Genomic DNA, 13,079 nt, shown 5'->3' with positions numbered 1-13,079 from the left:
GGGTAGAATTGATTTTTTTAAACAATTATTGGATGTTTTAGAGGCAAATTTCATTTCAGTATAAGAAAGAATTTCCTAATACCTGGAATTTTGTCAAGTTGAAAAATGCTACTTTGAAAGGTAGAGGGTATTTCTAATCATTAGAGGTTTTCAAGTGGAGACTATATAAATAGTGCAGTGGATAGAGTGCTGAACCTGGAGTGAGGAGACCTGAGTTTAAATCTAGCCTTAGACACTTTCTAGCTGTGTGATCCTGTGCAAGTCACTTAACCCTGTTTGCCTCAGTTTCCTCACCTGTAAAATGGGGATAAAAATACCACCCACCTCCTAGGGCTGTTGTGAGGATCAAATAAACTCAGTAATTGTAAAGTGCTTAGTACAGTTCCTGGCACATAGTAAACACAATGTAAATATTAAGCTATTATTAGCTATAAAACAACCAGTGAATATGTTATAGAAAGGTGTGATAGGCAGTATTTACCAGGGTCCCCATCAGGAAGACTAGGTTAGCATCCTCTGTTTCTCCTCCTTCCCCCCTCAAAAAATGTTTTTTAAAAAAAAACTGTTCTTACTAATTCATTGTTGGTGGAGCTGTGAGCACATCCAACCATTCTGGAGAGCAATTTGGAACTATGCCCAAAGGGCTACAAAAATGTGCATACCCTTTGACCCAGCAATATCGCTACTAGGACTATATCCCCAAGAGATCATAAAAATGGGAAAGGGTCCCACATGTACAAAAATATTTATAGCAGCACTCTATGTAGTTGCCAAAAACTGGAAGTCAGGGGGATGTCCATCAATTGGGGAATGGCTGAATAAATTATGGTATATGAATGTAATGGAGTACTATTGTGCCATAAGAAATGATGAACAAGAAGACTTCAGAGAGGCCTGGAAGGACTTATATGACCTGATGCTGAGTGAAAGGAGCAGAACCAGGAGAATTTTATGCACAGCAACAACCACAGTGTGTGAGAGTTTTTTCTGGTAGACTTAGATTTTTGTAATAACACAAGAACTTCTGAAAAAAAAAAAAAATCCCAATGGTGGACCTCAAGGCAAAATGCCTTCCACACTCAGAGAGAGAAATATGGAAGTCACTCACATAATGTAGCAGATCATGTTTGTGTATGTGTATCTGTTTGTGTATCATGTTCTGATTTGTTATACGGATTCTTTCATTTATCTTAGTCTGACTACATAGCATGACTATAGTGAAAATATACTCAATAGGAAAGTATATGTAGAATCTATACAGAATTGTATGCAGTCGTGGGGAGGGAGGGAGGTAGTGGGGGGTGGGTGGGGAGGGATAAAATCGCAATTGTATGGCAGTGATTGTTAAACATTAAAAAAATAAAAAAAAATAAAAAAAATAAAAAAAAAAAACTGTTCTTGAGACTATGGGCTAAGGTTCAAGTCACTGACACTGCCAGATTGCCAAAGGGCATAAAAGAAGCCAGCCCAAGAAAGGAATCAGTCATTCAGACTTAAGGGAATTCCCATAGCCTTAAGAGTCATTACTCTCTGCCCTGCAGACCAGATGAGTTTTTGTATGTAAGCCAAACATTACATCCTTGCTCAGTATCTTTTCCATGCAAGGCTTTAGCAAACCTCCTTCAAGTGCTTCATGAGTACAACCACACACACACACACACACACACACACACACACACACACACATGAATGTTGCAAAATTACAGGCTGCAAACATGGCCCCAAAGGAGAAAGGTGGGAGGTCAACAACTGTGGAACATTGTATACATTTTCAGAGTTTTTAAAAATATACTGATCAATTTTGATGATTTTTTTTCTTCCTCTTTTTCTTGCAAAAATAAAGTCTGTTCTATGAGATGGCTCTCTGCAAAAGGAGAGGAGAGATATGGGGGAAAATATGGCCAACGTAAAACCAAATGTTACCAATAAAAATTTATTTTAAAAAATAGCTCTCAAAAAATGCTCCCTAAGTTTCTCATTTTGTTCCAGTCCCAACCTGAGTCAGGCTTAGTCTACAACAAAAGTATTCCTTGGATGCCCTGCAAAATTTTCCCTTCCCTCAAGTAATACTTGTTTACCAATGAAATGAAGAAAGAAACGTTCCCTGCCAGGGGACTTCCTTACCTGTTACTAGTCCTCCGGCTGGAGTGCATACCCCTGTCTGGGCATTCACTGCTGTCCTGGAAGGCAATTCAAATGCTTACTTACTACAGAATGCTGGAAGGAAGATGCTTGGAGGTAGGGTGTGAACAAAGAACTCTAAATTGAAGGCTGTTTCTCTAGCCAGTTAAAATGCTTGTTGAATTGAGCCAAGCTAAGTGCTAATTTTTAAAGAGAAAGATTCATTTGATGGCCAAGGATTGAGAGGCAGAGAAAAAAGTTAGTGTCAAAGCTCTTGGAATGAATGAAAAAACACTTATTAAGACATTTTTTGTCATATTGTGCTAATCACTGAGATAATGTATGCAAAAGCAAGAAAGTCCTTGACTAAAGAAGTTTTGGTTATAATCAGGGGAAGACAACCTACACATGTCTATATAATATATATGTGTGTGTGTTTGTGTGTATGTATGTTTGTATGTATGTGTATATGTGTGTGTATGTATGTATGTATATATGGTAGAATGAGGAGAAGGAGAGGGTCTAAGGAATTCTGGGATTAGATAGAAAAGACTTAGTGAAATAAAACCCATGACCTTTGACTCTTGGAGTAACTCTTAGGTTGTCAACAAAACCAGAACTCAAACTGGGATCCTAGAGGAGCAGTAGGTCCATATATTAGGGTGGAGGGCCTAGAAACCAGGATGTTTAAGTCCTGAGATGAGAAAGTGAGGAAGGGAAGAAACTTGAAAACCAGTTTCTCTATTATATGAATCAAATTTGAAGAATCTAAGAAGCATGTGCTATGTGCTGTGAACCACAGGAGATGCAAAGATATATTTATTTTATTAAAAATTAAGCATATTTTATTAAAAGCAACAATATAAGATTTAAATAATAGTATATGACAATAAGAATGTTGTTACAAAGCAATGCAAGATTAATTGGCAAAGGGAACATTCACATAAGGAGGGTGAAAGGAGCTCAGAGGCAGGAGAGATCACTGTGGGCTAGTAGGTCTAAGGAGGCTTTCTAAAGAAGTTGGCATTTAAGATGATCTTAGAAGTGTGGGTAGCATTTGGACATGCAAGAAAAACTAAAAGAGGAAAGGACAGAGGATGGCATCTCAGAGAAAGAGAGTACACAAAAGCAGTTGTGAGGGACCAGGTTGTCTCTCCCAACTCAGCCCCTACAACAGGACCTTGACCACTTCTCTGTCCCTGCCATGTATCATCTTTAAAAATACTAAAATCTTGACCAAGAACTTGGCAGGCTCAAGTGACAAGGATTCTACCTTTCTTAAGAGCTGGGACTCAATTCCCTCAGCTGGAGAGGGCACGAGTGGGGATTACTTGTCTTCAATACATGGAGTCCTCTGCTAGGGAAGACAATGAGGTTACAAGACCCATAACACTGGGAAAAGTAGGAATCTGATTACTCACCGTCCAAAGCTGCCTGTGACAGGGTAGGAGGAAACAAAGGAGCCCAGTAAATTGGTGAGGCCTAAAAGAGAAGAGAGGGAGAATTTGATTAGTATGAATAAAGAGCATCTCTAGAGGCAGAGGTGGGGTAGGGAAGTAACTATGACTGGCCAAGAAGGTCAAGACTAGGATATGGAGGCAATGACATCACGGAAACTCTAACTTTGGGATTTCCCACTAGCTCTTCTAAAGGAAAGACAAGCTACTTACTATCTGAGTCAGTTCCATGAAAGCCATGTCCTTGGTCAAGACTCACCAGATAAAATTGTAATGTAGTTTTATTATTTACTGTGTGACCTCAAGAAAATCACTTATCCTCTTTGTGCCTTAGTCTGAAATGTGATAAGAACTGGTTGATACAAATGTGTATGTGACAAACACAAATTGTTTTGGAATTGAGATGCATCTTCCAGTCTCACATGGTTCTCTGTGTCTAAGAACACACAGTTACAAGCTATCTGGCCTAGAGATTCAAATTCTTATTGAACAAACACTGTGCTGGGCACTGGGGAAAATATAAGGATTAAATAAAAGATTTAGAGTTGGAAAAGACCCAAGGGGCTATCTAATCCAAGCCTCTCCTTTAACCGATGAGGAAACTGAGGTTCAGAGGCATTCAATGGCTCATCCATGGTCACACAGTTAGTATTAAAGGCAAGATTTGGACTCAGGACTTCCTGATTCCAAGTCTACCACTATCCATCATGCCACACTGCCTCTCTGACATCCAAGACAGGGATAATCACAAGTATCAACATACTTAACAGTCACTCACTGTCAAAACCACCTTGAAATTAATCCAAAATCCTTGAAAATAAAAATTCACAAATGGTTTCTGTTTTCATGGTGCTTATACTCTAGTAAGTTCTCTGTCCAAGATCAAAGATCTATCACCTAAGGTTAAGATGGAGCTTTTCTCTATGCAAAGATACCGGACCTGTGTAGACCTATAATCTGGGCCTTATTAGCTACAAGCTCAAACTAACTGCAATACTCAGGTCTGACTTTCAATAACCCCAACTTGGCCCAACCTAGGATCCAGTTTTCAAACTACAAACCCCTACTAGTTGCCACAGCTACACACTATCACACATACAATGAAACCCTTTTGTGTCCTGATTAGGAGATAGTTCAATATGAGACAAAGCTCCATACCCAAGGCACAGTTAGATCAGTTTAATCTGCCCCAAACTCCACATTTCAGTAAGACTTCTCTGACCATGAAGAAACCAAGACCAAGAAATGAGAATCAGAATGAGGTGAACAAAGGCATGGCTCCAACCTTGATCTCCCAGGAAGACATCACTAGAGTCTACATGTTGAGAAATTAAGAGATTTGAATCCACAGAGAGAATGTGGGCATTTCCATTCACAACTACTGATGCTTCTCCTTTGCTTTAAAGTTATGAAAAATGAATTGTTCCAGTTAGGTGAGTTACCAGTCCTTCATTCCAAATATTTCTGCCTCTGGTTTTCTGAGTTTTCTTTTCTGAGTTTCTTGCATCTGACCTTTATCTCTATCCTGTATGTATTACCTTATCCATGTATAACTTAATGTTGAAATCAAAGCAGAATTCATGTTTTCATATACAAAAATGGCACTCCTAACCCATCATCAAGTACACCAGAATGTTTTACTTCTGAAATGTAAGAATGAGTTGCATTGACCCAGCCAAACTTTCTCTTCTGGTCCCCCTTGGAGCCGATGCATATATTTGCAAAGATGGTGGTCCAGAGACACAGAATTTCTTCTTCATGAAGCCATCCAGTCTCTATACAAATCAAGTTCCACCTTGGGACTTATTGGCACTAATGGAACAAACTCACACAGGTGCCAAGATGCCTCAACTTAGGCTCAAGTACAATAACACCATGCAGCAGGTGGTAATTTGTTTACTGCTGGCTCTTGAGAAGTGAATGGGGGCAATTATGATATATTAGTAATTAAAAAGGACTAAACTTAGAACCAAAGATGATGATAGCTAGAATTTATACAACCCTTTAAGGTTTGCAAAGCACTTTACAAATGTTTTCTCATTTGATCCTCATAATAACCTCAAGAAATAGAAGGCTATTATTATCCCCATTTTAGAGATGAAGAAGCTAAAGTGGACAGAGGTTAAGTGACTTGCTCAGGGTTGCACAGCTAGTAAGTGTCTGAGGCTACATCTGAACTCAGGTCTTTCTGACTCCAGGCCCAGCACTCTTATCTGCTGTGGCACTCAGCAACTGATTCATTTAATTTTGCAAAAGTAAATCATCTGTGAACTCTCCCAGTCTTCATATCCCTTAAAAGCCCAGAACACTCTCTGATTTATCCATACTAGAAGTTGCTCTCTGGAAAAGAGCATCCTTCAAGATAGTAATAGGTTACCCTTGAGGCTTTTTTAAAGCACTTCCTCTAATTCCCAGCCATTCTTACTCCTACTATCTCATTTATAGCTCCACAGGGTCCAAGGTATTCTCCAAAAACACCTCTGAATCAGAAAGTATACTGTTCTCCTATAGCTGATTATTCCCAAACTCCACTAACGTTGATATCTTCACCTTGGCAATCATTTAAAAAAAAATAAACAACCCAACAATTTAAACCTCATTTGCCTCTGCCTCTAACTGCTTGATCTTCAAGATAACTTATGTTCGTTCTCTTTGCTTTGGCAAGAGCTTTTCCATTGAGCATGAGCCAACTTGCACTTCTGGCATTTCTGGTGCTACTTTCTTTCACAATGTACTTCAATAATCCCAATGGATCAGAAAGAACTTTCTGTTTATTCCAAAAGGGGAGTCCTCCATATATTTTAATCAAAATGTTTGCCCTTGTGAAAAAAAAAGCTTCCCACCAGTTCATTACTTTGTGCTTCCTTTTTTCCATTTACAAAATGGAATTTAACCTGTTCCTCATCTAAAAAATTAATTTAACCAGGGAGCCATTGCAAAAACCAAATAAACAGCAGCAAGTAAGAAAAACAGACCAAAAAAAAAATCCCACTTCTGACCATAAGCCAAATGTCATGGGCTAAGGCTAACCTTGGCCAAGTTCATAAGGGTCAAGGTTTTTCCATGTTTAAAACGTATTAAGAACTCATGAATTCATAAAAATCTAATTAAAATGAGTTAATGTGATAAAGGATGTATTCTTTAATCTTCTCCTAGACCACTAGGTGGCGAAGTAGATAATATACTGGGCTGGGAATCATAAAGAGCTGAGTTTTGAGTTCAAATGCAAACTCTGACACTTACTAACTGTGTGACATTGGACAAGGGAACTTAATCTCTATCTGTGTCAGTATCTTCAACTGTAAAATCAGGATATTAGCACCCACCTCCCAGAGTTGTTGTGAGAATTAAATGAGATAGTGTACAAGTGCTTAGCATAGCACTTAACTAATGCTTGTCGCCTTCCTGGGTTAGATACAGCCACATTCTTAATACAGCCTAAGTTAGAAGATTCCTTTAATTCAATAATTCAACAAGACCATCTATGGAAATCTGTGGTTAAGGTCTTACCAATGGCCAAGAGCTCTTGGTTGGAGTCAATGTGGTAACTGTTTTGAGATGCTAAAGAAAAGGGAGAGAAAGAGGCAGTTATTTATGTGAGTGAGTCCTTGGGACTCCCTCTACCCAAAGTGTCCAAGTGAAGGGGTGAAGGGTAGGTAAGGGCATTAGGGGAATTATAAAGGTGAATCCCAAAGAGAGGGAGGCCTAGATTCAGGAACATGCTAAGGAAAGGGCATTTTTAGCGAGCAGACCTTACCAAAGGTTTTGGCAATAGTGATGCTTTCCAACAGGGCCATTAGGGGTACCACAGCTAGGCCAGCACCCATATCCTGGGAGAAGAGAAGGAAAGTGTGAATATTCCTACCAGTTGGGCCCCACAAACCCATATCTTTATAGCTTAGAGGATCCACTGTTTCCTAATATCTCATGAGGAAAGGCTGACTTAGGATGCTAAGAGAAGGCTGACTTAGGATGCTAAGAGAAGAGTGACTAGCTGTCTTCCACCCTAAAGATAACAGAACAGGAAACACATTTTAACTACAATATGACATAAGATTTAAGTTAAAGATAAACGCAGGATTTTCTGATATTGAGAATTGTGAGATACTGGGACAAGCAGAGCCTAGGGCAGAGGGATTAGGGCTTTGATCCAGGATATCAAAATATAAAGAATGCAAAATTTTAAAACATGCCTTCTTTTAGTAGTTTAGCATCAACTGAGATAAGTACCTATCTGGCAAGAATAATTAGTTAAAATATGAAGCTGGCAGATGGCACAGTTTATTAAACAGTATTTATTAACACCCAAGTATAAAAATCTATAATAATTCACCCTTGCTGCTCGACTGAATTTGATTTAATTGCTTTTTATATTATTTTTCATGTTACAAATTACAAAACTGATTTGAGGATGCATTTCGTTTGTTTTCTCCCATGTGCCAAAATTGAAGAATTCTGGAGGAATAAATGAGGAGGGATGTAGAATATTTTTAATCTGAAGATCTTTCAAAGTAGCAATATCTCTTTACCATCTTCCTGCTTAGAGGCAAAAGAACAATTTCACCACACTCTTTTTCAGCATTCTTTCACCAATATCTTTTTGTCAAAAAGCAATGCTTCATCTCCACCTTCTTGCTAACAATTCAGAAATTTCAGCTGGGCCTTGGACATCACAAAACAACAATATTAGGGTCCCTAAGGAGTCCACCAGGGGGCAGCAAACAGAAGTCATGGTAGTCTGGGATGGTCATAATTTCTACTCACCTGTACCATTTGGTTAAAGGACACAGTCCCATTTGGGGTGGCCATGGAGAAGGGAGGAAGCTGGAAGGGAGGGAGACCTTCTGCAGTTTTCCCAGTCAGAAGGAACGGCTGAGATCCCATTACCTGGAAGGAGTAGGCAATCAGGCCAGCAAATAATATCACTAAAGCATTGCGGGCTAGAACAGAGGAGAAAAAAGGAGAATTAGCATGCAAGGAGAGAACAAGGTCTTGTTTTCCCTCTGTTATCGCCAAAGATATCTTACTGCTGCTTTTCCATGACTTAACACAGAGCCACTGGATGTACAACATATACACATGTATCGTGTTCATGTATACATCATGAATCCATGTATACTGTACTTTTGTGTGAATCTGTGGTATAGTGGGAAAAGATCTGGATGAACAGGCTGGAGACATGAACTCCAGCCTCAGCTCTATTACTTTAAGCTGTATGACCTTAAATTAGTTAATTTCCTCCTCTCTGGGCTTCAGTTTCCTCATCTGTAAAATAAATAGGCTAGGGGTGACCTCCAGGCCACATGTGGCCCTCTAGGCCCTCAAGTGTAGCCTTTTGACTGAACCTAGACTTCACAGAACAAATTCCCTTAATAAAAGGATTTGTTCTATAAAACTTGGATTTAGTCAAAAGGCCGCACCCAGGGACCTAGAAGGCCACACAGGTAGCCTTGAGGTCCCCCACACCTAGATTAGACAATCTCTAAGGTCCCTTCCAGTTCTAACTTTGTACGATGCTATTTGTAAGTGTAGAGAATTATGGAAACAGAAAATACCTGGACATAGCTTCCTAGTCTTTTCTAACCCCTCCAGTATGTAAATCTTTCTGCAAAAGGATCATCAGATGTTTGGGATGCTACAAAGCTAAAAAGAGTAAGGGGGGACAGAAGTGCTATCTCTTTGAGTGAAGATTTTGTCCCCTTTTCCTGAGATTGAGATCTGACCTCAGAACCACGACCTGACTTGAAGGACTGCATCTGACGCATAGTAGCTGTATAACTCTAATATTTCAGTGCTCTGGGCAACTCTCTGAACTTTAAGTTGTATAGAAGGTGCGTTGGCAGAGGCCATTTCCTCAGCTGAGGAGTTTCCTATACCAGTGAAAGAAATCACAGGTCTATTCTCAATCCTTATCCAGAAAGAACTGGCTCAAATTCTAGGGGAGGAGTGGCACTCAGAGTGTTAGAAAATTGCCTCGTTTGTTCTAGATCATTGATGGTTTACAGTACTGGTCTCCCAGGCGGAAGCTATGGGCTGTGCACAAGGAAAGTGTGATGAGCCAAAGGGTGGGAACATGGGTTGCATCCCACTCTCCTTGTGATAGCCAATCATGGAGCCTAAATGCTCTCTACCCCTTTTTATTTTGGGTGTGTTAGAGTGAATTTCACAAGATGATCAGGCATGGATGAGTTGTGCCCTGCATCACCAATCTCATGACTTTATCCCTCCCCAAATCCATTCCTCTTCTGAACTTCTCTATTTTTGTTGAGGACACCACTATCTTTCCAGTTATCCAGGCTCGCAATCTCAGTATCAACTTCAGCTCCACACTCTCATTCACCCCACATCTCTAAACAGTTGCCAAACCTTGTCATTTCCACCACTCCAACATCTCTTGCATCTATCCCTTCTCTTCCATCAGACAGCCATCAATGTTAGTTCATCACCTCTCACCTGGGCTATCCAAAATAACCTCCCAATCAATCTCAAGCTTCCCCACTGCTGCTAAAATGATTTTTTTACAACAGTTTTGACCACATCACTCTCCTACGCAATACACTCTAATAGCTTCCTATTAATTCTAGGATCAGATATTATTTCATTTTATCCTTTTGAAATAATTATAATTAACATGTATACTACCTTACTAAATTATAATCAAAATATCCTTTAGGCATATTATTTCTTCTTATTCTTTTAAAACTTCTATTCTTTTTATATGGTTTATAATGGCCATAATTATATGTATAATCATATCTACATAAAAATATACACATATTGGTAGTTTGTCCTAAAGAAGTTTTTACTGATGGGATATGTTGTAATGGCAATCAAATTAGGATCTTTCGCTGTTTTTGTTTTACTAAAAGTACCTCTGATTGAATAATGTGATTAAGGAGGATCTTTCCCATCCATTGATGGGCCTGTCCATGGTGGGAAGCTTGATTAGGGGAGCTGTTTTGTAGGAGGGTCCCAAGTACCTTTTTGTTTTTTCTATTGAGGCACTGGGTCAGAGTTATGCCCTCTGGAACTAAAAGGGGCAGGTAGGTGGTGCAGTCAATAGAGCACTGGTGCAGGAATCAGGAGGACCTGAGTTCAAATCTCACCTCAGACACTTGACACTCACTAGCTGTGAGACTTTGGGCAAGTCACTTAACTCCAATTGCCTCATCTTGGGTCATCTCCAGTACTCCTGATGAATATCTGGTCACTGGATGCAGATGGCTCTGGTGAGGCTGGTGACCTGTACAGCCCTCCCTCACTCAAAACAAAGTCAAGTGCAAGTCATGTCATTATTTCTCTGATGGCATGGTGTTCTTCTGCAACAAAGGATGAACACATACACACTGGCTCTAAAAAGTGTATAAATACTCTGAGGGTGAAGTTTTACTTTGGGGCTTACTGACTGGAAGTGTTTCTTTGACCAGGGAGACTCTGGGAAGCCATTAAGGAGTCCAGGGTCACACAACTATTAATTATCTGAGGTCAAATCTGAACCCAGCTCTTCCTGGTTCTAGGCCTGGCACTCTATCCACTACATCACAGAACTGCCCTCATTACACATTCATTTTCCTAAGCCCCTTACTACTTTTAAGTCAGTCAATTTAGCTCTAGTCAATTTAGTTCTAGTCAATTTCAGCAAGTCCATATGGTAAGATGGCGGCCTGGGCCTGGTCCCTCTCGATGCAAGTAGAGGTTGGATTTCTTTTGTGGTTTATTTTTCCCCACTGTCAGGTCCCTCAGTCCATCCTCCAGGGAGCTAGCTTACCTGTTGCAATGGCCCAGATGAGTAGGTGGCTGAGCTGAACACAAGGTGGCATCTGCTGGTGGAGGGGTGGCACCTGGTCCCTCATCATCTTCAGCACCAGGAGGAATATCATGCAGACCAGCCCCAAGACAGCGTCTCCTACCCTGTGCACGGAGAATCAAACTGTAAGGGCAGTGTGAGATGCTATATTTAGAGCAATTAAATCATCTCTGCCTGACTTACTCCTTCCCACATCTAAAGTGTGTCATTCTCCTTTGATGGAATATACCTTCCTTCATCTTTATCAACTCTTGCTTCTCTCCTCCCTAGCTTTCTTCACAACCTTTTCCAAAGCGAAGCAGAGGTATAGTGAAAAGAACACTGGAATGAATGTCATGAGCCCTGGGTTCTCCTCTTACCTAGGGCATCACCTGTCTTTGTGACCTGAGGGGATTTGGCTAAGTTACCCTCCCTTGGTCCGAGTTTCCCCTTCTGTGAAATGAGAGGGATTAGATCCCAAAGGGCTCTTTCAGCTCTAACCATCTATGGCTCTAAGCCTTCTTTGAACGGTTCAATCTATCTCTGATCACTCATTGCTACCAGAGGTTACCTTCTCAGTAAGAGAGGTACATTCTTTTTATATTACTTTCATCTTTACCTTTTAGCAGGCTGCTATATTCTTCAGTTATCCTACACATGCATGTTCTGTCTCCCCAGGCTCCTGGAGGACAGGGGCTACCTCTCAGTCCTCTTTTATCATCATTACTTTCCTCCAATGCTTACTGCTCACCCATTCCTCAAAGTGCCTGATTTTGAGCAATGATACTGAGGCAACCAGGTAGAACAGTGGGGGGCCTCAAGTCAGAAAGATCTGAGTTCAAATCAGACCTCAGATGCTTACTAGTTATGTGACCCTGAACAAGTTTCTTTGTCTTAGTTTCCTCATCCGTAAAATGAGGTGGAGAAGAAAACGGCAAACCACTCTAGTATCTTGTGCCAAGAAAACACCAGATGGGGTCACAAAGAGTCACACATGACTGAACAAAAACAATGACATGATACTGGTGATCACCCATGGGTGCTGACTGATTTCTCAATTGTTCTGAGGGCTAGAATCTAACCTGGTCAGGGCCCAAGATGGAAACTGCAACAGGAAACAACTGGGAAACAACATGTTACAGTGAAAAGAGGAACAGATTTGAAGTTAGAAGACCCAGAATCAAATCCCAGCTCTGTCACTTACTCAGTGGGTGACCTTGGGCCTCAGTTTTCTCATTTGTAAAATGAAGAGATTGGAGCAGATGACCCCTTAGGTCCCTTCTAGTTCTAAGTCTATGACCTCTGAGCAGTATTTCTTTTGGGGGTGAAGAACCTTCTCTCCCTCCTGCCCTTCCTCCCTTCCCAATAGACTGCAAATAAAAAAGCAAGAGACCAGCTGCTTACCTGGTCTGCCCAATTCTGAGGAAGGTGTAATACATCTGAAGGAAAAACTGCTGAGGGATGTCATGCAGACCCAGGAGGTTCTGTGTAAAGCCCAATGTTTTATAAATTAACAAAATAACTAATCAGTTAAATAAATAATGAAATGTTAATAAATTAACATTTATTGAACACCTATTATAAATAACTACAAGGCAATTTCAAGGGTGAGGGAGGTACTGGGGGAGGTCAGGGGGAGAACGGAATCAGGAAAGGCCTCACACAGGAGCTGACATCTGAGCTGAGCTTTGAAGCATATTAGGGATTCTAAGCGG

At 40.4% G+C, this 13,079-nt stretch overlaps 1 protein-coding gene across 5 annotated transcripts in view; it reads right to left on the bottom strand.

Moving 5' to 3' along the window:
* Window positions 1–13,079, bottom strand: part of SLC26A11 (solute carrier family 26 member 11) — a 44,267-nt gene that overhangs the window by 22,552 nt on the left and 8,636 nt on the right. For all 5 annotated transcript variants that reach the window (XR_011974971.1, XM_072645236.1, XM_072645238.1 and 2 more), the window contains 7 exons: window positions 12,769–12,848; window positions 11,347–11,489; window positions 8,343–8,518; window positions 7,336–7,408; window positions 7,089–7,139; window positions 3,543–3,603; window positions 2,125–2,180 (listed from right to left, as the gene is read on the bottom strand). Coding sequence is in view for 4 of the 5 variants with exons in the window: in XM_072645236.1 (XP_072501337.1) it covers window positions 2,125–2,180; window positions 3,543–3,603; window positions 7,089–7,139; window positions 7,336–7,408; window positions 8,343–8,518; window positions 11,347–11,489; window positions 12,769–12,848 (640 nt within the window). In the remaining variant the exon portion in view is untranslated. The remainder of the gene's footprint in view (window positions 1–2,124; window positions 2,181–3,542; window positions 3,604–7,088; window positions 7,140–7,335; window positions 7,409–8,342; window positions 8,519–11,346; window positions 11,490–12,768; window positions 12,849–13,079) is intronic.

The sequence above is a fragment of the Notamacropus eugenii genome, chromosome 2, assembly GCF_028372415.1.
Source record: "Notamacropus eugenii isolate mMacEug1 chromosome 2, mMacEug1.pri_v2, whole genome shotgun sequence".
Classification (NCBI taxonomy): domain Eukaryota; kingdom Metazoa; phylum Chordata; class Mammalia; order Diprotodontia; family Macropodidae; genus Notamacropus; species Notamacropus eugenii.
This window is presented reverse-complemented; position numbering and strand designations above follow the sequence as displayed.